Raw genomic sequence first — 25,764 nt, forward strand, 5'->3', positions numbered from 1 at the left:
AATCCCTCCCTCCCCATATATAAAAAATATATCCTTCCAGCATCATTTGACCGAAGTATAAAGCAACCTGGTTGGCCTCCATGCATCCGATGGCATCTTCCAAGAGTGAAAATTCCACGCAGACATAGCCATAGTCGTAACCTGGGGACAGCATTTAAATACAGACGGGAGTGGTGTTAGTGCCTTGCAAACACAAAAGACACACTTAAAACCCGTTTCTGAGCCCCTTAAACACAAGCCCTCCCAACTAACCCACCTTCCCCTGCACTAAGCAAAGTTGATACCTCAAACAGAAAAACTACTGAAAGAGAAAGTCTAGATGTTTCTAAACTTTGAGATTCATTCTAAAATGGCCTTTCTAAGAAGATCCTTTGCCCTCTTTACACTGTTGATCTGGTGAGGATGCCCCAGAATTAAGTAATCCCACAGAAAGTTCATGTGGGGACCTAAAACATTTTAGCCATGGGCTGAATCTTCTAGAAAAACAAAGTCAACAAGAACAGGAAAGTGTCTGGGGAGGAAATGTACCCAGAGAGAAAAAGCAATTATCCCAAGGCTATGCTAATAGTCACCAATTCTCAAGCAGAAACCACCTTCAAAGACAAGTGCCGACAGACTGAAGCAACTATTCTGTTTGGATACCACAGGAGGCTTCTGGTTGGCAGGGGAAAGACCTTTTCAGGTCTCCTCTTTTTTTCCCTTGTTTCAAACAAGTCATAAACCAGCTAAATCTTTATGAAAGGAAGAAGGCATAAAAGCATAAATATGAATATCTGGGTCTGAAATTGTCAAAATGACTTTTTCTATTAAAACTCATGGCAGGGCAGGCTGAGGGAAAAGACAGCAATTAGCAGTCAATATATGTTCAAGCATATGTACATTAAAGTTATAAAATACCTTTTTACCTTACTACTGAGCAGGTATTACTTGCAGTACAGACCTAAGGCTCTAATAACCCATGAGACTGGAAGTCATGGGATTTACAGGGTGCTAAACTCTTATACCATTCTACAATCCTTGATCTGCCACTACTATAAAAACATACTTGTTACTACAAGTGTATTTATTCTACAACACTTCCTCTGCTGTCTCACAGGATAAAGAAACTCATCTCTAGGAATCATTATCATACAAATGGAATAGCAGGGGGAAAAAAAAAGATGTAATTTGTTTAGACTTGAGAAACAACACAATCATATGAAAATTCAAAGCACAAAGTATCTATATCATAAGATATTATCAATATAGCATCAGGTCAAAGCAACCAAGGTTAAAAGTGAAAAACAAAAACAAAACTAAGGGGTTGGGAAGGTGGCTCGGTGGTAGAGCGCTTGCCTTGCATGCCTGAGGCCCTGGGTTCGATTCCTCAGCACCATAGAAGCAGAAAAAGCCAGAAGTGGTGCTGTGGCTCAAGTGGTAGGGTTCTAGCCTTGAGCTGAAGAGAAACCAGGCCCAGAGTTCAGGCCCTAGGACCAACCCAAAAAAAAAGAAAGAAAGAAAAAAAAAATCATAACTTGGATAGAAGTGTACTCAGTACCATATGATGTTTTGAGTTCCATTTTAGGACAGAAAGAAGTGGTCTAGCCTAGCGGTACATGCTTACAATCCAAAGCCTCAGGAGGTTGAGGAAGGAGGATCACAAATTTCTGGCAACTGTGACAACAAAGTAAATTCAAGGCCAGCTGGGGCTGTATTGTGAAATCCTATCTTTAAATAAATAAATAGTGCTGGGGCTGGGAAGGTGGCTCAGTGGTAGAGCGCATGCCTTGCATGCATGAGGCCCTGGGTTCCATTCCTCAGCACCATATAAGCAAAAAGATAAAGAAAAAAGCCGGAAGTTGCACTGTGGCTCAAGTGGTAGAGTGCTAGCCTTGAGCTGAAGAGCTGAGGGACAGTGCCCAGGCCCAGAGTTCAGGCCCCATGACCTGTGCTGGAGGTACAATTCAAGTAGTAGAGCACCTGCCTAGTAAGCACAACATCAGTGTCAAAACTCAATACCATAAACAGAAAAATAAAGCTTTAAACATATGTCAAATTTGGTTAAGTGAGTTAATTCCTTGTTATATGGAATGGCCTAAAATGAGGATTTTGACAATAAACTTTGATTTTAGTCTTGTTAACTATCCCAAGTTCACTATGAAATGTAAAATGTTCACTATGACATAGGATGCACCTTGCTTTTTTTTTTTTTGTAGGAAAACATCAGGAAGAAGAAATGAAACTGCTAAGGAACCTCAATACCACTTTTGCTCACTACTTGGGCAACAGATTAAAACTAATCTCTATTTAAACTTACCACAAAAATCTCTTTCTTCTGATAAGTAATTCTTTGAGAAATAAGAATACTTCATTATAAAATATATTTACTTATACACATCCTACTAACAATGGAAACTGTTGTTACTTCAAGTGAATTTTCCTGACCTAACTCAGTGAACCCCTGCCATGTAAAACATTCTGCATTTTCTAAAGGACTTGGAATATTTTTTGGAAGTTCTATAGAATAACATAAGAAACATAAGGTAATTGTTATCACCAAATATCTACTGCAAACACTCAAAAGCATGTTCACAAATCAGAAAGGTCTAGCCATAAGGCAAGCAAATATTTTCTTGAATCCTTTGGTAACCACTGCAGAACATATAAGAGGAATGCCCAGATATAGAAATAGAGGGGTAGCTCAAGTGGTAGAGTGTAAGCTTTGAGTAAACAAGCAGAGAACACAAGGTTCTAAGTAGCAGTACCAAATACAAAAATAAAAAACATGTAACACTAAACTGCAAAGCCCCAAGTTTCCGTTCTATACTTATATAAGTAATCATTGTGGCCCAGAAGAGCACACAGATACTTTGGAAAGAGAAAATATTTGTGATAACACTCATAATTTACTAAAAACAGACTCTGATACTAAAGGCACTTGGAAAGAAAATATACAGTATATAAAAGTCATTATGAGCAACAAAGGGCATCGTATATATCAACCCTCTAAGTTCTCCACCAGCTTAGGTGTCTTGTCTGTGCTTTTTGTCCAGCATAAGAGGCCTCCTGATGAGTCCATAAGCAGCCTCACCATGGCCTTCCACGGGAAGACACTCTAGAAATACCTTTCCAAACCTGGAGGAGCTTAGACATCCTCTAAAACAGACCCTGTTACGTTTCACAAGTAGACACTGCATTTTTTCTTCAATGGTGACTTTTGGCTCCATGATTGCTCAGTTTCAGGTCAAAAGTAGATAAATATGTATGGGTGACCTCCATGACTTAACTCTGAAATAGACTGAGGATTGTAAGCTGCCTTACTATAAGAAATTTTTGCTGCTACCCAAACAACTCAAATGGAGCATCAAGTTTTCATCTTAGTATAGTTTATCACAGTTCATTCATATGAAAATGAATAAAATTATGAAAGGTAACTCTGAACTATATAAAGGAAAAATAAAATCAATGGAAAATAAAGCTAAGGACATATCAGAAACAAAGGAAGTGATATTGGAGGTAGTGATACATGACCATCTTATTACTTGGAAAGCTAATAATAAGAAAAAAAGAGCCCTAAATCGTTGCTTTTAAAAAAAGAAAGAAGTGAAATCACAGAGCATGAACAAGTGACATGTAAAGAGAATGAATTTTGAGACAAGCATTTAACCGAAGACTTGCCTCAAAACAGTAAGATAAAAAGAAATGCTGATGGGGGCTGGGAATGTGGCTTAGTGGTAGAGTGCTTGCCTAGCATGCATTAAGTCCTGGGTTCGATTCCTCGATACCACATATACAGAAAAAACTGGAAATGGTGCTGCGGCTCAAGTGGTAAGACTGCTAGCCTTGAGCAAAAGAAGCACAAGGACAGTGCCCAGACACAGAGTTCAAGCCCCACAACTGACAAAAACAAAAACAGAAGAGCAAATTAATTAAGAAATTGAAGTATAGTGGATGTGGAATTGAAGATTCTAAGGAATTTGCATCAGTTATTTGTCTCAAGAGTATAAGAAAAATTCCACAAAGGTCAAGACAATTTATTGCCTATCTAAGCAGTAGATCAGAAAAATCTGCTATCTGTCCAGATAATGGTATACCTAAAAGTGTCAAATAAAGGTTCTGTGAAAATTCCATTATTAGCTTCACTCAAAAAATGATTTCAGCCGGGCGCTGGTGGCTCACGCCTGTAATCCTAGCTACTCAGGAGGCTGAGATCTGAGGATCGCGGTTCAAAGCCAGCCCGGGCAGGAAAGACCATGAGACTCCTATCTCCAATAAACCACCAGAAAACCGGAAGTGGCGCTGTAGCTCAAGTGGTAGAGCGCTCGCCTTGAGCTGAAGAGCTGAGGGACAGCGCCCAGGCCCGGAGTTCAAGCCCCATGACCGACAAAAAAAAAAAAAAAAAAAAGATTTCAGGGCTGGGAAGGTGGCTCAGTGGTAGAGTGCTTGCCTTGCATGCATGAGGCCCTGGGTTCTATTTCTCAGCACCACATAAGCAGAAAAAAAAAAAAGAGTTTCACAGACTTAAAAAAAAAAAAAAGAATAAATCTCGAGCCACAGCACAACTTCTGGCTTTTTCTGCTTATGTGGTGCTGAGGAATCTAACCCAGGGCCTCATGCATGCAAGGCAAGCACTCTACCACCGAGCCACCTTCCCAGCCTGAAAGAATAAATCTTTTACTCATTCATTCTAACAGTAAATACTGAGCTTTAAATCCTAGCAGAACAGATCCGAAGGGATACTATTAGCACCACACTGTACAGCCTTTTCATTTTTTAATATTTTTGCTAGATAGCTTTGCACTATCTAGCTTGGCACCTTGCTGCCTGTAACCTACCTAAACAGGAGACTGAGATATGAGGATTGTTCAAAGCCAACCCAGGCAGTAAAAGTCCATGAGACTCTTTTTTTTTGTCGGCCGTGGGGCTTGAACTCTGGGCCTGGACGCTGTCCCTCAGCTCTTCAGCTCAAGGCGAGCGCTCTACCACTTGAGCTACAGCGCCACTTCCGGTTTTCTGGTGGTTTATTGGAGATAGGAGTCTCATGGTCTTTCCTGCCCGGGCTGGCTTTGAACCGCGATCCTCAGATCTCAGCCTCCTGAGTAGCTAGGATTACAGGCTTGAGCCACCAGCGCCCGGCATTCCATGAGACTCTTATCTTCAATTAACCAGCAAAAAGCCAGAAGTAGAAGTGTGGCTCAAGTGATAAAGCACTAGCCTTGAGCAAAAACCTCAGGGGAAGAAGCCAGGCCTTGAATTCAAGTCCCAGGACCAGCACCAAAAACAAAACAAAACATTAAACAAAAACAAACAAACAAAAAACTATTCTGAGTGGACCAAAATAAGCAAGTTAGAAAAGCATTTGTTATCTACTCCCCAAAGAAGACAAAAACTTGTCTTTTTATAAATGATAACTATAAAAATGTTATTAACAACATGGAAAGAAACGATATTGTATACTTAAAAACGTTTAAAAATGACTATATTCTTGTGGGTAACTATGTAAATACATATATAAGCCTAGCATTAAATACAATTGTATTTTTAACTCAGAGGTTAGAGACCAAATTAGCCTATGAGATAAAAGCCATCACTATCAAAATCATACTTGAGGACTTCAAGGTGAAGAGGAACGTACCATCTTTCAATGTAAGTCCAACAATGAGCATTTTCCACCAGCGTCGCAACAGATCACTTTTCCTTTGGTTGACACCACATGATAGGGGCTTGCATTTAAAGGCCATAAGGTATGAAGAATATATTGCTTTAAATAATATAAGCATAGCCCAGCATAGTAAGTGTTCATGCTCAGAAAAACTTGGAATCAGAAATCAGCTGAGGAGGGCTGGGAAGGTGGCTCAGTGGTAGAGCTCTTGCCTTGCATACATGAGGCCCTGGGTTCGATTCCTCAGTACCACATAAGAAAAAAGAAAAAAAAGCCAGAAGTGGCACTGTGGCTCAAGTGGTAGAGCGCTAGCCTTGAGCAGAAGAGCTGAGGGACAGTGCCCAGGTCCAGAGTTCAGGCCCCACGACCAAACCAAAAAAAAAAAAAAAAAAATCAGCTGAGGACTAGGAATGTGGCTTAGGGTAGAGTTTTTGCCTAGCATGCATGCGTCCCTGGGTTTGATTCCTTTGTACCACATAAACAAATAATAATAAAACTCACTTTATTAGGAAAAAAAGACACCTTAAAAAAAAAAAAAGCCGGGCAACGATGGCTCATGCCTATAATCCTAGCTAGTCAGGAGGTTGAGATCTGATGATCACGGTTCAAAGCTAGCCTGGTCAGGAAAGTCCACGAGACTCTTTATCTCCAATTAACCACCAGAAAACTGGAGGTGCTGCTGTGGCTCAAGTGGTAGAGTGCTCACCTTGAGCTGAAGAGCTGACTATGCCAGGCCAAGAGTTCAAGCCCCACGACCAACAAAAAAAAAAAAGTCAGCTGAGACCATGGATGAATCTCAGCCTTCTCCCTACGATCATTCAATGAAAAACAGGATATGGGATTTGAGTGATACAGACAGGGTTCAAGCATGGGTGAATATACAAAAATCTGAAAATGCATACAATGCAATACAACATTATAATTAAATACATAACATCATAATCAAGCTGGGCACAGTGGCATGTATCTATAGACTATCTATTCAGAAAGGTGAAGGCAGGAGGATTACTTGAACCAAGCAATTCAATGTCAGCCTAAACTACATGGCAACACCTTGTCCTAAAAAGAAAAACCTTCCAAAAAAAAATATTTTCAAAGAAAAAAAAACCTTCCTTGAAAATGTAAATATTCATAATATAAACTGTTCTTTTTTTCCTTTTTTGAGACAGAGTCCTATGTAGCCAAGGATGGCCTCAAAGGTAGAAAGCCAGAAGACAGTAAGGATCAGAAGGAAGAACAGTACAAAGGATCTGACAGAAAAAAGTTTGTACTAGTCAACAACTACAGAAAAGTTCAATTTGGCTACAGCCTACTGGAAAAGTATAGAATCACACAGAATGAAGTCAGCCTCTGAAGGCCAGTTCATAAAGGGCATCAAGTCAGAAAAAGGAAGTTAGAATTTCTTCCACAGGAGATAGGTTTCATTAGAGGCTTTTAGACAGAGTAGTAACATGATCTGACTAATATTTTCAAAAAGTTCCTTTTATAGCCAGGCGCTAGTGGCACACAACTGTAATCCTAGCTACTCAGGAGGCTAAGACATGAGGATCATGATTTGAAGCCAGCCTCGGCAGAAAAGTCTATGAGATTCTTGTTTCTAGTTAACAAGAAAAAAGCTGGAAGTGGGGCAGGGAAGGTGGCTCAGTGGTAGAGTGCTTGCCTTGCATGCTCGAGGCCCTGGGTTCGATTCCTCAGCACCACATAAGCAAAAAGAAAAAAGCCGGAAGTGGCGCTGTGGCTCAAGTGGTAGAGCACTAGCCTTGAGCTGAAGAGCTGAGGGACAGCGCCCAGACCCAGAGTTCAGGCCCCATGACCGGACCCAAAAAAAGAAAGAAAGAAAGAAAGAAAAAAGCTGGAAGTGGTGGTGAAGTTCAAGTAATGAGAGCCAGCCTTGAGTACCTTGGTCCTGAGTTCAGGCTCCAATACCAGCACACATTAAAAAAAAAAAAAAAGTGTATGCTACTTGTTACATACAGATTTAATACCAATAACATGGAATTGGTAATCTAGTCCTTTTATAAGAAAACTTATGGGATGGGCTGGGAAGGTGGCTCAGTGGTAGAGTGCTTGCCTTGCATGCAAGAGGCCCTGGGTTCAATTCCTCAGCACCACATAAGCAGAAAAAGCCAGAAGTGGCACTGTGGCTCAAGTGGTAGAGTGCTAGCCTTGAGCTGAAGAGCTGAGGGACAGCACCCAGGCCCAGAGCTCAGGCCCCATGACTGGCAAAAAAAAAAAAAAAAAAAAGAAAACTTATGGGTTGGGAAGTTGGTTCAGTGGTAGAGTGCTTGCCTTGCATGCACAATGCCCTGGGTTTGATTCCTCAGCACCACATAAGCAGAAAAAAGCTAGAAGTGGCGCTGTGGCTCAAGTGGTAGGGTGCTAGCCTTGAGAAAAGCTAAGGGACAACACCCAGGCACAGAGTTCATGCGCCAGGACCAAAAAAAAAAAAAAAAAAAAAAGAGAAAACTTAGACATTAATATATATATATATGTTAAATATATATATGATCATTGTGCATTTTATATGTATACATATGTTAAAAACATTTAAACTACTGCTCTAAACGATTACATATATACATCAATGCCTTTGGCCTGACAAAACTTCCTCTTGAGACAGGCACTGGAAACTTTCTTCTGTAATCCTAGCTACTTAAGGAAGCTGAGATCTCAGGATTGCAGTTAGAAGCCAGCCCAGGGCTGGTAATGTGACTTGGTGCTTGCCTAATGCTTGCCTACCTAGCATGCATGAAGCCCTGGGTTCAATTCCTCAATATCACATAAACAGAAAAAGCCAGAAGTGGCACTGTGGCTCAAGTGGTAGAGTGCTAGCCTTCAGCAAGAGGACAGTGCCCAGGCACTGAGTTCAAGCCCCAGGACTGGCCAAAAAAAAAACAAAAGCCAACCCAGACAGATAAATCTCAGACTTTTATTTCCAATCAACCAGCAAAATGCCACAAATAAGCTGGCCTTGATGGCTCACTCTAGTAATCCTAGCTACTCGGGAGGATGAGATCTGAGGAATGTGGTTCAAAGTCAGCCTGTGCAGGAAAGTCCATGAAACTCTTATCTTCAATTAACCAGCAAAAAAGCTGAAGATTTGGCTCAAGTGGTAGAGGACTAGCTCAAGGACAACCTCTAGACCCTTAGTTCAAGCCCTAGCATTTATTTGCACCAAAAAGAAGCCACAAGTAGAGGTATAGTTCAAGTGGTAGAGCACCAGCCATGAGCAAAAAGGCTGAGGAAGAGTAAGAGGCTCTGAGTTCAAGCTCCAGTATTGACCCCCTTTCCCCTGAAAAAAAAAAAAAAAAAAAAAGAACAACAGAAAAACCCACTCCCTCTTTGGATGCTATATACTTTAGTGTCATTTTTACATATAACAATTCAAGGACAGTATCAATGACTACTAAAGAAACTAAAGAGTTTAATCTATAGCTATTTAAACATTAAGATATCTTTCCCTTAAAACATCTTTCCTTAAAACTATTGCCATTTAAACATTAAAACACCCATTCCTAAATATATTAATAATTAATAAAAGCATAGTTCATAATATTGGAAGCTACTGCTCAGAAAGTTAAAAAGCATATCTAGCCTGTAAATTCTATCTTTAGTTCCTCAAAAAGGCATGAGAGCTGGGTGTGGTGGCTGGCACCTGTAATCCTAGCTACTCAGGAGGCTGAGATCTGAGGATCGTGGCTCAAAGTCAGCCTGGGCAGGAAAGGCTCTTTATCTCCAATAAACTACCAGAAAACCAGAAGTGGCACTGTAGCTCAAGTGGTAGAACACTAGCCTTGAGCTAAAGAGCTAAAGGACAGCGCCCAAGCCCAGAGTTCAAGCCCCACTACCTACACATACACACACACACAAAAAGCATGTATGAGAAAAGTATAAAAATAGTACCCCAAAAAAAGTGAGGTACTCAAGAACAGCATTAACCACTCTTTGTCATGTTTCACAAACTAATGGTTGATTTTTTATTTGGGGGGGAGGGGTGGTGCCTATCCTGGGGTTTGAACTCACTGTCCTTGAGCTTTTTTTTTTACTCAGTGTTAGTGTTCTACCTCTTGAGCCACACCTCTACTTCCAGCTTTTTCAAAAGATAATTGAAGATAAGAGTCTCACACACTTTCCTGCCCTGGCTAGCTTAGAACCATGATCCCAAGATCTCAGCATCCTCAATAGCTGGGATAATAGGCGTGAGCCACTAGCACTGTGCTCTGGGTTGATATTTTAATACAAAGAAATAATTGGCTTTCTGAGAAATAATATTTGGAGTTTGTTCTCAAATTGAAGACAAAAATATATTTGGACTTAACACAAATACCATATTCTTTTGAGCACAAAATATGATTTTTGTGGATAATTTTCTCCTCAAGAATTTGTATTAAAGCCGGGTACCAGCAGATCATGTCTATAATCCTAGCTACTCACAAGGCTGAGATCTGAGGATACCAGTTCAAAGCCAGCCTGGGCAGGAAAGTCCATGAGACTCTTCTCTCTAATAAGCTACTCAGAAAAAACCAGAAGTGTTGCTGTGGCTCAAGTCAGAGAGTGCTAGCCTTGAGCAAAAGTAGTTCAAGGACTGTGTTCAAGCCCAGAGTTCAAACCCCAGGACCAGCAAAAAATAAATAAATAAATAAAATTCATATGAGCCAGGCACAAGTGGCTCACCACTATAATCCTAGCTACTCAAAGGGCTGAGATCTGAGGATTGTGGTTCAGAGCCAGCCCAAGGAGGAAAGTTCATGAGACTCTTATATCCAAATAACCACCAGAAAACTGGAAATGGAGCTGTGACTCAAAGTGGTCTTAAGCAAAAGAGCTCAGAGACAGCACCCAGGCCCTGAGTTCAAGGCCCATGACCAACCAAAGAAAAAGAATTAATATGAACTTAGAGCTATCCAGTTAATGTAGTGGTGTACAACTGTAATCCCAACACTCAGGAGGCTTAGGCAGGGCAATTATGAACTTAAGGTCAGCCTTGGCTACATAGCAAGGCTTTATCTCAAAAAGAAGCAAACAAAAAAATAAACAATAGAAACCAGGATTTAACTCAGAAGTACGGCATTTGCCTAGCCCACCCAAGACTCTGGGTTGACTCTTCAGCACTGTAAAAAAATAAAATAAAATATTAAAAAATAAAAGTGATCTATGTATTATATGTATTAAAAAACACAGCATACTTTTACTTGAAGATTTCTTTAACTGGGTTACTATAGTTTTATGTTCTCTGAAACGGTTAATGCTCCATTTTCTTCAATTTAAAATTCTACAAAAAAGATCATGTGAAGATTACTTTTATTTTTAAACCATTTCATATTATATAGTCCTAAAAATATGGAGTGCTTGGCATTTCACTTGGACTACTTTTTGTATAGGAAGTTTTTGAAGGAACTGACAAAATGAAGATATCCTACAGTTTAATCTGCAAAGCAGACCATAGAATAGAGAGACTAAAGTGAAAGCTCTTTTGGATCCACTTATGAATTTCAACAAAGTAATGTTGCGGGACTCTGTTCTTGGAGCAAAATTAATTTTTTTTAAAAAACAATAGTTTGTATTTGTCTAGAAAATTATAAATTTTATTTTAAAGCAATAAAATATAAAATATTACATACAGCAAGCTTATTAAATCTTCTTAGGCTCAAATGTAAGCATTGCATCACGAAAAATATAGATACTAAACTTAATTATTTAAAGCATATTTAAGGACAGATGCTACAACACTCACTTTATCATAGGCACTCAGAACAGGAACATGCACCCTTATCACCTATCTGTGGATAAACATCCACAAAAGAACCATAGCTAAGACTCAAGTTGGCTATTATTTGAAAGCACCAACTTAATTGTGGTTTCTTAAAAAGGAAAATTTTGAGTAGCACATGATATAGAAATCTGACAATGATTTTTGCTAACCCAATGACACATACAAGTAAAAGAACTCACCTGTATTGTACTCCTTCAACTGCAACTCCTTTACAGGCATGCCATCAGGATTCCGAAATGCGTTAAGTATCTGCAAAAATGTGATATTTTTGCTGATATAAATCATAGTCAACAATGAATGCATTTCCCTACTAGTTTTGATTCTATGTAACTTAAAGCTATGATTCTTTTATTTTTTTTAATTTTATTTTATTGTAAAGATGCTGTACAGAGGGGTTACAAATCTATGATTCTTTTATAAAGGAAAAATTAGGCTATGCACACAACGGGCATTCAAAAAATGCTGAACAAAACTGCAAGTAGGGGTATATTCATAGATTCCAAGTAGCTATTGCTACTTGGAAGGCTAAAGAGTTCTCAGCCAGTCTGGGCTACAGAATAAAACTGGGTTTTTTTTGTTGTTGTTTAAAAAAAAAAAAAAAAAAGATTCTGAATTCTCAAAAATGCAAGCAGGAGTTAAAACTTTAAAATTAAACTATCTGCATTTGAAGTCTTTACTCCCTTGTTATGTTAACATTTCAGTATATAGTTTCTCATCTGTTAAACATAATGATACACTGAGCTCATTCCAGTCTAGTTTGGGGCCATGACACTTGAACTCAGTCTATTTATTGTCTCTACCTTCAAGTGAAACAATTCTCTGCATCCAGACTTGGGCTCAATGTTACTTTTTCAATGATACATCCCCTGGGCTGGGAAGGTGGCTCAGTGGTAGAGCGCTTGCCTTGCATGCCTGAGGCCCTGGGTTCAATTCCTCAGCACCACATAAGCAAAAAGAAAAAAAGCCGAAAGTGGTGCTGTGGCTCAAGTGGTAGAGCGCTAGCCTTGAGCTGAAGAGCTGAGGGACAGTGCCCAGGCCCAGAGTTCAAGCCCCACGACTGGACCCAAAAAAAAAATCAATGATACATCCCCTAACTATCCAATTTAAAATGGCCCAATCAAAGTGACACAAAATCATTTTTTGTTTTGTTTGGAGACAGGACCTTGCTAAGTAGTCTAAACTACCCTAGAATTTATTCTATCTCCAAGACTAGACAAAAACTCTCAATCCTTCTATCTCAAAACCTCCCCAAGTAATTGATTACAACATATCTCCATGCTTAGTTCTCTAGATCTTTAGTTTTCTTTAGAAAACTTAATGCTTCAAATTATGTTCTCTATTTTTCACTATTTTTTACTATCCATGGAAGTAGTTACTTTATGATTCTCACTGCGTTGTAAAATACCTACAGAAATATAAATATCTATTATCCAAAAACTCAGAATCCAAATGTCCAAAAAGTTTCAGAACCTAGAATACTTTGGTTTGGGGATTTTCAGAGTAGGGATAATCAACCAGGAAAGTATGCAAGTATTCCAAACTCCTAAAACCTCAAAATCTGAAATAATTCTGGTCCTAAGAATTCTGATGAGGACTCCAGCTATTTGTAGAACATAAATAATGAACTAATGCTTGTAAACATTGCACAATGCTTGGCACAGACTAAGGACTGTCAGTTTTGTTTTGTCAGTTGTAGGGCTTGAACTCTGGGCCTGGGCACTGTCTCTCAGCTTTTCAGCTCAAGGCTAGTGCTCTATACCACTTGAACCACAGTGCCACTTCCAGTTTTCTGGTAGTTTATTGGAGATGAAGAGTCTCACGGACTTTCCTGCCCGGGCTGACTTTGAACCGTGATCTTCAGATCTCAGCCTCCTGAGTAGCTAGGATTACAGGCATGAGCCACTGAGGCCAGGCAGGACTGTCAGTTTTTGTTGCAATTTCCAACTAATTATTCCTTAAATTCCGCCATAGTTTGAAATGACAATATTTTAAAACTGCAATTAGGCAACTCCCAGTTTTTACTGCTGTAAAATCAATGACATATTTGTGTACGTGTTCCTGAAAGGATAAATACCAGGTCTAAGGACAGAAATAATGTCTTACAATCTTTTTACAAACCTCATCTCAGTGAATATGTTAGCAACCTGAGTATGCTCAATGTATTATTTCAAAGTCAATTTGCTGGTTTAGATACAGAATATAGTTAAAGATGTTAACATTTAGGGAGGCTGGCTGAAGAATACAGAAGCCTCTATACATTTCTTTGTATTTTCCTATGAACCTGTAATTTTTCAAAAAACTTTTTGGTGCAAGTACTAGGGCTTGAACTCAGGGCCTGGGCTTTTTCACCCAAGGCTGGCACTTTACCATGTAAACTAAACCTCTACTTCTAGCTTTTTGGTGGTTAATTGGAATAAGAATCTCACAGACTTTTGGGTGGGGGGGTGGGGGGAGGCTGGGAAGGGTAAACAAAGGAGGAGGCTACAATCCTTGATAAGAAATGTACTCACTATCTTGTCCATGTAATTGTAACTCCTCTGTACAGTATTTTCACAAAAAAGAAAAGAATCTCACAGACTTTCCACCCTGAATTGGCTTTGAACTGAGATCCTCAGATCTCAGCCCCCTGAGCATTTTAGGACCACAGGTGTGAGCTATTGATGTCTACAATCTAATAATTTAAAAAAAAAAAAAAAAAAAAGGTGGGGATAGGGTTTCACAATGTAATATAACTCAGGCTAGCCTGAAACTCAGGATTCTCCTGCCTCAGCCTCCTGAGTGGTAGGATTACAGGTTTGTATCACTATGCCTGGCTTAAAAATATTTTGAATTGACAGAAACAAAAAACAAAAACCAACCAACCAAACCAAAAAAAAAAAAAAAAAAAATTCCTTACCTCCTCTTCTGTAGCATTTTCAGGTACCCCACTTAATCGAATAAGCTTGCTAGGTTTCTCATCACTTGGGCCAGTTCTATAATCTTGATCCTTGAATTCAGAATATAAAATTATTTCATGAGTACATATATTTCTCATGTAAAATGAAAACCAACATCAAATATAGGTACTGGAGCTTGAACTCAGGCCTCATGTTCTGGTTTAGCTTTTTTTCAAAGATGGCTGATGCTCTACTACTTGAGCCACAGCTCTATTCTGGCTTTTTTGCTGGTTAATTGGACTTAAGAGTTTCTCAGGTTTGTCTGCCCAGGCTAGCTTTAAATCTCAATCCACCAGTGTCTGGTTAATTGGACATAAGAGTTTCTCAGGTTTGTCTGCCCAGGCTAGCTTTGAATCTCAATCCACCAGTGTCTGGCTCAATTTTGCTTTTTAATGGCTGTATAGGGAAAGGTTTAGGATTGAAGATCCTAGATTCTATAGTTCATTTTACAGAAAAGCCTTATGGAGACAGGCGTGGTGGAGCACGAGTTAAAGGCCAGCTGCACTAAACAGTGAGACTGTGAACAAAAAGAAAGGGAAAAGAGCAGAGAAGAGGAAAAGAGACAGCAAAAGAGAACAAGAGAGAAAAGAAAAGAAAAGAAAGGAAAAGGGGAGAGGGGAAGGGAGAGGGGAAGGGAGAGGGAGAGAAAGAAATCATGAAAAAGACATACCTGAAGGTCTTGTTGGGCATCTCGGGCAGTTTTGCCCTCTGGAAAAGACTTGCTCTGGCCATAGCTAAACATCTGGCTTCCTGGCAACCTGTGATCCACATCACGATACTCCATGCTTCTATAATCAGTGTCTTGTCGGCCAAGAAAGTCCAGATTACCTTCTTCTTTAAACAGACCAGCATCTGAACTCTGTTGTTCACCTCCAGCAAGTTGGGACTTCTCTTTGTCTTGAATTGGATTTTGGTTGTCCTGAAAGTCTGTTGGAGATTCATGTTCAAAGGCTACACCTTGTGTTTCTCCTTCTCTCGTTTCTGAATGCTCAAATTCTCCCTTTTGGTTGCCAAAAGCAGGTCTTTCTACTGTATGGTCATGTGTGGATTCCTCTCTTTTGTTCACATTCATACCAGAATGTTCTCTATCTTGCGTAGAAGGCTGAACGTAATCCAAGATTTTTGGATCCATAGGAGGCATCTCCCTGTCTTTAAATTCCATACAAGGTCCCATTTCTCTTCCCCTAAAGTCCTGATCAGTCCTGGACCGATGTCTACCTCTGAAATCTGAATGTGGTGTATCCCTGTCCCTAAAGTCTAGATCAGTAGTACCTGATCCTCGGCCTCTAAAGTCCACCTGTGTTCCATCTTTATCCCTGAAGTCCAAATCAGATACATCTCTATTCCTAAAATCAGAACGGGATTGATCTCTAGTCCTGAAATCTAAATCTGATAAATCTCTTCCCCTAAAATCTGCATGGGATCCATCTCGGCCTCTGAAATCTAAATCATAAGTGCCCCGACCCCTAAAGTCAGGTGGAGGAGCATCCCTACCTCGGAAGTCGATAGTGTGTGCATCTCTGTCTCTGTAGTTCATATGAGGGGTGTCTCTACTTCTATAGTCTATAGGAGTACCATCACCACCCCTATAGTCCATAGGTGGTCCTTCTCTATCCCGAAAATCCCCAGAATGTATGCCCCTACCCCTGAAGTCCAATTGTGATGAATCTCTGTTCTGGAAATCAGAAGATGAAAAATCTCCTCCCCTGAAGTCATGTCCAGGTCCCTCCCCTCCTCGATAGTCACCATGAAGTCCATCTCTAGCTCCATAGCTGAATGAATGCTCCTCTACATTTGCAAAGGGAGGCCCCGAATGCCCCTGGAAATCAAAGGGAAGTGAATCTCTGCCAGGAAAGTTGCCAGAGTGTCTTTCTTGAGCATGACTCTTAAGGGGAGGAGGAGGATAATCCCTGTTCCACCCGGGAGCAAACCTTTCTTCTTGGCTCCCGCTGTAGAAACAAAGACAGTGTTACTTATATTGTCCAGAGAGTTTGAAAACTACACACCAGCATATTCTTCTCTAATCACAGCAAATTCTTCTGTAATTTTTTTTTTTGGCAGAGTTCTGTAACAAGGTCCTAGATCTGCAGAAAACAGCATAGTTTTGCTACTTTAAGATGAAGTGGCGGAGTAAACTTTTATGCTCCCATTTCAGAACACGAGGAAAGTCAATACAAGGTTTTCAACATGACTGCTGCAGAAAAAGCTTTCACCCAGTCCTGCAACAGGGAAAATCCGCAATACCAGATAAGCTAACAATGGTAATATACTACAAAAACTCCCATTTTCTATTGCCAGGGAACTTAGAATTCCAAAGTCAATATGATGATTCCTATATATCAGGGAGAAAAAAATAAATCAATGCACTGTAAACTTTTTACAGTAAGCTTCAGGAAATGTCTTGCTCCAGGGGTATAAATATACCAAATTATTTATTATATCTGTAGCATGTTTACCACCCAATCAAAATGGATGCGCTCCCAAAAGAAAGGAAAACTGTATACCAGTGTTCACCAGCTGAGCATTACTCTAGTTGCATCTAAATCCCAGCTTTTCAGCAGCTTCCCCTAGAAATGCTCTCAGATTGATTCTATTACTTTACCTAATGTTATCACAGGAAATGCTGCAAAGTATGTGTTATAAGTCATCTAAGCCAAGCAACAGCATCAAGAAGCTTGAAGGGACCTACAGACAGCATTAATGTCTTTTTGTTGTTGGTGATGGTGGTGAGGCTTGAACTCTGGGCTTGGGCACTGTCCCTGCGCTCTTCAGTTCAAGGTGAGTACTCTACTACTTGAGCCACTGCACCACTTCTGGTTTTCTAGTGGGTTATTGGAGATAAGAGTCTCATAGACTTTCCTGCCAGGGCTGGCTTTGAAACATGATGCTCAGATCTCAGCTTCCTAAGTAGCTAGGATTACAGGCGTGAGCCACCAGTGCCCAGCTAAGCATTAGGTCTGTAAGCATTATTCCCACATCCAAAATGGAGAAGCTCCTACTAACTTTTATACTAACAAAATATGTTTTTAAAATACATATAGTATTAACTTACACCCTGTTTATGGAACTCAAAAGATAAACAAGAGTTCACCTAGTTTTTTAAATTATCCAACATTTTCCCTTTATCTATCTATCATAAGTTTACACTTAGAAAAGTATTTTGGCTTTGATTAAAGACTAGGGACTTTAAGTATGCAATTGGGCACTTGGTATCCTGGGTGGAGCTACATGAATAAAGAAAACAAAATTATTTGAAGGGTTATCTGCTACTTAGCTGAGCATTGAGATTTATTAAGACCAACTTAATTCTTGCCTCCCAAAATATAGAAATTCCATTATAAGACCCTTCTGAGTTCAAACTACATCACTATAGTAAAATTCATAGGCCCACTAATTCACTCTATTCAGGAGAAAAGTTCTAGTACTAAACCATTTCATAAAAGTTATAACATCTTAATAACATTAACCAAAACAGCAGAATGATGATGTACATTTAATGGATTTTCAGAACATGATGACTTCTATTAAATCCCGTAACATTAGTTATGTTTATATGGTTCTTCATAAAAGGAACAAATTTAAATATTCTTCATAAGGTATATAATGTAACACTAAAACTATGATGTTACTATTAACCACAGCATCTCTCATATTTACAAATAATTGAAGTTCTACTCATTCACTTGCTAGAGGACTTAAGCCTCCTCCCATATTCATGGGGTGAGAGCTGAGGCATATTAATCTATATTTTTTTTGGGGGGGGGTCCAATCATGGGGCCTGAACTCTGGGCCTGGGCACTGTCCCTCAGCTCTTCAGCTCAAGGCTAGCACTCTACCACTTGAGCCATAGCACCACTTCCAGCTTTTTTATTTTCTGCTTATGTGGTGCTGAGGAATCAAACCCAGGGCCTCACACATGCAAGGCAAGAGCTGTACCACTGAGCCACCTTCCCAGCCCATCTACATATTTTCTGATCACAATACATCCAACACAACCTTTACTATCTTATCCTTCTAGGTTAAGATCAAATAGATCTAGAATACCATACTATACTATGATTCTTATATTTGTATCTTATGGGAACTAATCAGTAAACAGTCCTACTAGTAAAGTTTTTCAAAGGAAAGTTACTTTCTTGCAAGACACCATTTTTAGTCTAAATGAATTCCCTCTAAACAGGATTTAAACGAAAAAGCCAGAAGTGGTGCTGTTACTCAAGTGGTACAGCGCTTGCCTTGAGCACAAAGAGGCTCAAGGACAGTGCCCACGCCCTGAGTTCAAGATCCAGGACTGGCAATAAATAAATAAACAAACAAATAAATAAAGTGTCATTATAATTAAAAGAGCTTAAAAATTAGGAGCTAGGTGTATAGCTTAAAGATAGAGTTGTTTATCTAGTATGGACTAGGTCCTGGGTTTGACCTCTAATACAACAAAAAAAAAAAAGGAAGAAAAAAAAGGCTCATGACTGTACTCAGGTACTCAGGAGGCTCAGATCTAAGGATCAAGATTTGAAGCTAAGCCGGGCGCTGGTGGCTCACGCCTGTAATCCTAGCTACTCAGGAGGCTGAGATCTGAGGATCGCGGTTCAAAGCCAGCCCGGGCAAGAAAGACCATGAGATTCCTATCTCCAATAAACCACCAGAAAACCGGAAGTGGCTCTGTGGCTCAAGTGGTAGAGCGCTCGCCTTGAGCTGAAGAGCTGAGGGACAGCGCCCAGGCCCAGAGTTCAAGCCCCACGACCGACAAAAAAAAAAAAAAAAAAAAAAGATTTGAAGCTAGCCCAGGCAGACAAATCTGAGAGACACTGATTGCCAAATAGCCAACAAAAAAATCCAGAAGTGTGAGGTGTGGCTTAAGTGGTAGAATGCCAGTCTTGAATGAATATGTTAAGTTTAAATGGGTCCAAAAGGCAAAAAGTTCTGCCAGCACCAGTGGCTTATGACTGTAATCCTACTCAGGAAGCTAAGATCTGAGGATCACAGTTTGAAGCCAGACTGAGTAGAAAAGTCAATGAAATTCTCATTTCCAATGAAGCAGCAAAAAGTTTAAAGTGGAGCTGTGACTCACAAGTAGAACTATCTCAAGACCCAGATACCAGTACCACCAAAAAACAAAAAAAGGATGAAATATAAAACAGGTTTGTTTGAGGATGGATAGCAGTGTGAAGGACAAGACTAAAGGAGAGGATATAAGTAGCGATCATGGTTAAAGCTCGTTATACACATGTATAAAATGAAAACAATGAAACCAATTGAAGTTGTTTTAAGAAGGGGAAAGAAGAAAGAAAAGGTAACTTCATATGCACATATGGATCTATCACAATGAAATCCATCTGCAGAACTAATACATACAATTTAAAAAGTAAAATGTTCACAAAACCCCCTTCTTAACTGATAGGTGGGCACAGTGGTACACACCTATTAAACCAACTACAATAGGAAGCCTAAAACAGGCAGATACTTCCTGCCTGGACAGGAATCAAAACCCTAATCTAAAAAACAATTATCACAAAAGAGAACAGGAACCTAGTGTCACACTTGTAATCCTAGCAATTTAGGAGATTGAGATTTGAGAATCACAGTTTGAAGACAGCCTGGGAAGGAAAATTAATAAAACTTTTATCTCCAATTAATCACCAAAAAAGTCATAAATGGAGCTGTGGCTCAAGTGATAGTGCTAGCTTAGAGTAAAAATAAATAAATAAATAAATAAATAAATAAATAAATAAATAAATAAATAAATAAAAATAAATAAATAAATTCAGGGACAACAGACAGGCCAAGTTCAAGCCCTAGGACCAATACAAAAAAACTGGAAGCATGGCTCAGACATAAGATTAGTGGAGGGGCTTAGCTCAAGTAGTAGAGAAGTTGCCTAGAATCCTAGCAGGCATGAGGCTCCTTATTTTCTGTACCTGCCCCCCCCCCCCAAAAAAAGTATAATCAAAAGGTTGAAGAGGAGACTGGGAAGGTAGCTCAATAGTAGAGTGCTTGCCTTGCATGCCTGAGGCTCTGGGTTCGACTCCTCAGCATCACATAAGCAGAAAAAGACAGAAGTGGTGCTATGGCTCAAGTGGTAGAACACTAGCCTTGAGCTGAAGAGCTGAGGGATAAAACCCAGGGCCAGAGTTCAGGCCCCACGACCAGCAAAAAAAATAAAAGGTTGGTGGTAGTGGCTCATGCTTAGAATTCTAGCTACTCAAGAGGCTGAGATCTAAAAATCACGGTTCAAAGCCAACTTGGGTAGGAAAGTATGTGAGACTTCAGTTAACCCCCAGAAAACCAGAAGTGGCACTATGGCTCAAATGGTCAAGCACTAGCCTTGAACTGAAGAGCTCAGGGACAGTACCTAGGACTAGAGTTCAAGCCTCACAACTGAACCCATTCTCCCCCCCTCAAAAAAAGGGTGAAGATTTAGCACTAGTAGTAGAGAGCTTGCCTAGTACTACAAAACAAAACAAAACCATACTACTTGGCATGCTGGGTATTCAATCTCACAATCACTTTAGAAATGACTGGAAACTTCTTTGTTGTTGTTGCTGTTTGAGACAAGGTCTTGCTACACAGCCAGCCTTAAATTCAAGATCTTCCTGCTTCTGCCTTCCTAGGGCTGGGGTTACAAGCATGCTACCACATTCAGACTACAAACTTTTATAACAGTTTCTAATTCTAAAGAATCAGAGCTATTATTTCTCTACAAAATATCTGCCTTTATAATAGGCTAAAGTGCTATTCTAAATACTTATTATTAAAATGCTGACAATGTCAATATTTAAATTTCAGGACTTACCGAAAAGGTCCTGTTCTGTTAGCAGATCGAGAATCCCCCCACATCTCTTTGTCAAGAGGGCCTCAATAAGTAGATTCTTTTTCGACCCAAATCTACTCAGAGCAGAACCTGTATAAAATAAACCACAAAAAGTAGTACTTTAGAATATGAAGTATAAACCACAAAAAGTACTTTAGAATATGAAGTAAAAGTTAAACTAGTGGGCTGGGAAGGTGGCTCAGTGGTAGAGTGCTTGCCATGCATGCATGAGGCCCTGGGTTCGATTCCTCAGCACCACATAAGCAAAAAGAAAAAAGCCGGAAGTGGCACTGTGGCTCAAGTGGTAGAGCACTAGCCTTGAGCTGAAGAGCTGAGGGACAGCACCCAGGCCCAGAGTTCAGGCCCCACGACCGGACAAAAAAAATAAATAAATAAAAGTTAAACTAGTGACCTGGTATTAGGGACTACAATAGCAAGAATATATTTAGAGGTCACTTTTAGACCATTACACATTAATTTATAACAAGAAATAGTTAATTTTAATTAAAAATGTGTATTTTGAGTATCATAAACTGTTAAAATGTACTAAGAATGTTATATACTTCCTATTTACTAATTTTTTAATTTAATTTAATTTTATTTGTGAACATACTGTACAGAGGAGTTACAATTACGTGGGCAGGATAATGCGTAAATTTCTTACCAAGCATTGCAGCCTCCTCCTTTGTTTACCCTTCACATCCCTTCCCAGCCTCCCCCCTCCCCCCCAATATTTACTAATTTTTTTCAGCATAAAACTTGTCCTTTACTTTTGGATCAGTATCTAGTTAGCACAATTTTCAGCCCATGTAGCTAACCCTACTCTACCCACCTGACTAGTCACGATAGTTTATTATTCTCACCACAGCAAATGTTTTGAAAACAAGAGAATGAGGCCCTGAGTTCAAGTCCCAATGCCAATAGACACAAAAATCCACAAAGAAACCTCAGAAATGACACCATAGACAAAATGAACCTGAAACATCTACAGAGTATTTCATCCAGCAAATGCATAATGCATATTCTTACCACCCCATGCAACGTTATCCAAAATATATCACAAGGCTTAGCAAATTCAAGAAAATTGAAATCATTCTACTTATTCTATCAAACCATAATGAAATTAAACTAGAATTTAACAGCAGGGTACTGCAGAAAATATTAAAACAGGGCTGGGAAGGTGGCTCAGTGGTAGAGCACTTGCCTTGCATGCTCGAGGCCCTGGGTTCGATTCCTCAGCACCACATAAGAAAAAAGAAAAAAGCCGGAAGTGGCACTGTGGCTCGTGGTAGAGTGCTCGCCTTGAGCTGAAGAGCTGAGGGACAGCACCCAGGCCCAGAGTTCAGGCCCCACGACCGGACCAAAAAAAGAAAAAAAAAAAAATGAAAATATTAAAACACATGGAGACTGAACAACACATTGTTGAATGAAGAGAGCCAGCCACCAACAAAAATAAAAGGAGAAAAATCAAAACATTACTGGGCTGAGCACTGCTGACTCACACCTGTAATCCTAGCTACACAGGAGGCTGGGAGATGAAGATTGCAGCTCAAAGCCAGAGTACAAAAGTCTATGAGTCTCTTATTTCCAGTTAACCACTAAAAAAGCCAAAAGTAAGAGCTTTGGCTCAAGTTGTAGAGCACTAGCTTTGACCACAAAAGCTCAGGGATAGCACTCAGGCTCTGAGTTCAAGCCCCTGAACCAGCACAACTAGGATAGATGGATGAATAGATGGATAGATGGATGGATGAACAGATACCACACTAAGAAAAAACACAACTATGGCCATCAAATACCTTATTTATTTATTTATTTATTTATTTATTTATTTATTTATTTATTTATTTATTTATTTATTTTGGTCAGTCATGGGGCTTGAATTCAAGGCCCAGGCACTTTTCCTAAGCTTTTTTACTTAAGGCTAGCTAGCACTCTAACCACTTTGAGCCACAGCTCCACTTCTGGTTTTCTGGTGGTTAATTACAAGTAAGAGTCTCATGGGCACTTTTCTGCCCCAGCTGGTTTCTAACTGTGATCCTCAGATCTCAGCCTCCTGAGTAACTAGGATTATAGGGGTAAGCCACCAGCACCTGGCAGCAAAATTGTTTTGTATACTTGCAGAAGACTGAAACATGACCCTTATCTTTCATTTTACACAAAAATCAATTCTAAATGGATCTCAGAATTCAAAGTAAGATCTGAAATTTTAAACTTAACTACAGGGGGGAAAAAGAGGGAAATCTGGAAGTTGTAGATATAGGCAATCATTTTCTGTATAGAACTCGAATTCCCCAGAAAGCAAGAATAAAAACTGACATACTATATCAAATTAAAATTTATGTGGTTGGGTACCAGAAACTCATGCCTGTAATCCTAACTACTCAGGAGGCTGAGATCTGAGGATCCTGGTTCAAAGCCAGCCCATGAGACTCTTATCTCCAATTAACCATCAAAGAGCCAAAAGAACTGTGGCTTGGGCTGGGAAGATGGCTCAGTGGTAGAGCGCTTGCCTTGCATGCCTGAGGCCCTGGGTTCGATTCCTCAGCACCACATAAGCAAAAAGAAAAAAGCTGGAAGTGGCGCTGTGGCTCAAGTGGTAGAATGCTAGCCTTGAGCTGAAGAGCTGAGGGACAGCGCCCAGGCCCAGAGTTCAGGACCCACGACTGGACCCAAACAAAACAAAACAAAACAAAAAAAAAGAACTGTGGCTTAAGTGGTAAAACATTATCCTTGAGCACCAAAGCTCAGAGACCTGAGTTCAAGCCCTAGGACCAACACAAAAAATAAAAATAAAAACTAAAAAGTTGGGCTGGGAAGGTGGCTCAGTGGTACAGTGCTTGCCTTGCATGCATGAGGCCCTGGGTTCAATTTCTCAGCACCACATAAACAGAAAAAAGCTGGAAGTGGTGTTATGGCTCAAATGGTAGAATACTGGCCTTGAGCTGAAGAGCTGAGGAACAGCACCCAGGCCCAGAGTTCAGGCCCCACAACCAACCAAAAAAAAAAAAAAAAAACTAACTAAAAAGTTTATTATGCACAGCAAAAGAAGCAATTAAAAAAAAGACACAACCCACTGAATGTGAGAAATGTTCACCTGCTACTCAACAGATAAAGGATTAATATCAGAATATACAATGAACTGAAAAAATTAAAAAAAGAAAGGAATAATCCAATTAACAAATGGGCAAGCAAAACAGACAGCTCTCTGAAGTAGTAGTACAAAAATTAAAATAAAATGCCAGGTACCCATGGAACATCCTTGTAATACTAACTACTACCATCCCAGCTATGATGGGAAGCCTAAAATAGAAGAGATGCAGTCCAGGCATGCACTTAGGCAGAGACTATCTAAAAAATAACCAGCTCAAGTCAGGTGCTGATTGGTCACACCTATAGTCCTATCTTCTCAGGAGTCAGAGATCTGAAAATCAATGTTCAAAGCCAGTGCGGGCAGACAAATACATGATACTCTTGTCTCCAATTAACCAGCAAAAAGCCAGAAGTTGAGCTATGGCTCAAATGCTAGAGTGCCAGCCTTGAGTGAAAAAGAAAGAGGAAGGAAGTAGAAGGGAAGGGAGGGAAGAAGAGACAAAGTAAATTAAAGGTTATCAGAGGAAAACAGTAGACTAGAGGTTACCAATGGCTAGAAGAAAAAATGCAGTTACTTAATGGTTACAGTTTCTGTTAGGGGTCTTGAAAAGTTTTGGTAACAGATGAACTTGTCCATTTCACTACATTGTTAATATAACTAATGCTATTGAACTGTATACTTTGAAATGGTTCAGGCTAGGTGCACACTTGTAAACCTAGCTACTTGGGAGGTAGAGATCTGTAGGATTGAGATTAGAATCCAACACAGGCAAAATGTTAGTGAGATTCCCCCTCATCTGAACCAATAAGCTAAGCATGTTAGCAACTTGTCATTCTTGTCATCCTGGCTTTTGGAGTGGTAGAGTTTCAAAGACCAGGTCAACCAGGGTATAAACATAAGTCCCTCCTAAGAAAAATAACTAAAGCAAAAAGGGCTGGCACATGACTTAAGTGATAAAGCACCTACCTAGCATGAATTCATGAGACCCTAAGTACAAACTCCTGTACTGCTAAATAAAACGATTTACATGAAAGTTGGTGGCATAGGTCTGTAATCTCAGAGCTCAGGCAATAATGGTAATATTGATTTGAAGCCAACCTGGCCTACACAGACCAAGCTGGGTTACATGAGACCCTATTTAAATAATAATAGTTATTTTCTGTGCACCATGGACTGTCCTGTGGACACTGTGATACATAATAAATCTCATGCAAAAAAAAAAAAAAACTATGAAGCCAAGCACTGGTGGCTCATACTTGTAATCATACTACTCAGGAAGTCGAGATCTGAGGATCACAGTTCAAAGCCAGCAAGGGCAAGAAAACCCATGAGACTGGAAGTGGCACTGTGGCTCAAGTGGTAGAGAACTTGAACTGAAGAGCTGAGGGACAGCGCCAAGGCCCAGAGTTCAAGTCCCACAACCAACCAAAAAAAAAAAAAAAAATCTGAGATGGCTTTACTTCTTTAACTTTATTCCAGATGAGGAAACTGAGGATCTGAGAAGCTAGGCAA

The 25,764-nt window shown here is 39.8% G+C and overlaps 1 protein-coding gene across 4 annotated transcripts in view; it reads right to left on the reverse strand.

Moving 5' to 3' along the window:
• LOC138815828 (RNA-binding protein 6) overlaps positions 1–25,764 on the reverse strand; it is a 72,054-nt gene that overhangs the window by 43,527 nt on the left and 2,763 nt on the right. For 3 of the 4 annotated variants that reach the window (XR_011368497.1, XM_070005178.1, XM_070005179.1), the window contains exons 2-6: positions 21,144–21,251; positions 15,021–16,299; positions 14,311–14,400; positions 11,594–11,663; positions 68–141 (exon numbers count right to left, since the gene is read on the reverse strand). Coding sequence is in view for 2 of the 4 variants with exons in the window: in XM_070005178.1 (XP_069861279.1) it covers positions 68–141; positions 11,594–11,663; positions 14,311–14,400; positions 15,021–16,299; positions 21,144–21,187 (1,557 nt within the window). In the remaining 2 variants the exon portion in view is untranslated. Of the gene's footprint in view, positions 1–67; positions 142–11,593; positions 11,666–14,310; positions 14,401–15,020; positions 16,300–21,143; positions 21,252–25,764 lie in introns of those variants that run through there. The other variant, XM_070005180.1, reaches the window with a different exon arrangement.

This window comes from Dipodomys merriami, unplaced genomic scaffold (genome assembly GCF_024711535.1).
Source record: "Dipodomys merriami isolate MVZ:Mamm:240054 unplaced genomic scaffold, mDipMer1.0.p SCAF_672, whole genome shotgun sequence".
Lineage (NCBI taxonomy): Eukaryota > Metazoa > Chordata > Mammalia > Rodentia > Heteromyidae > Dipodomys > Dipodomys merriami.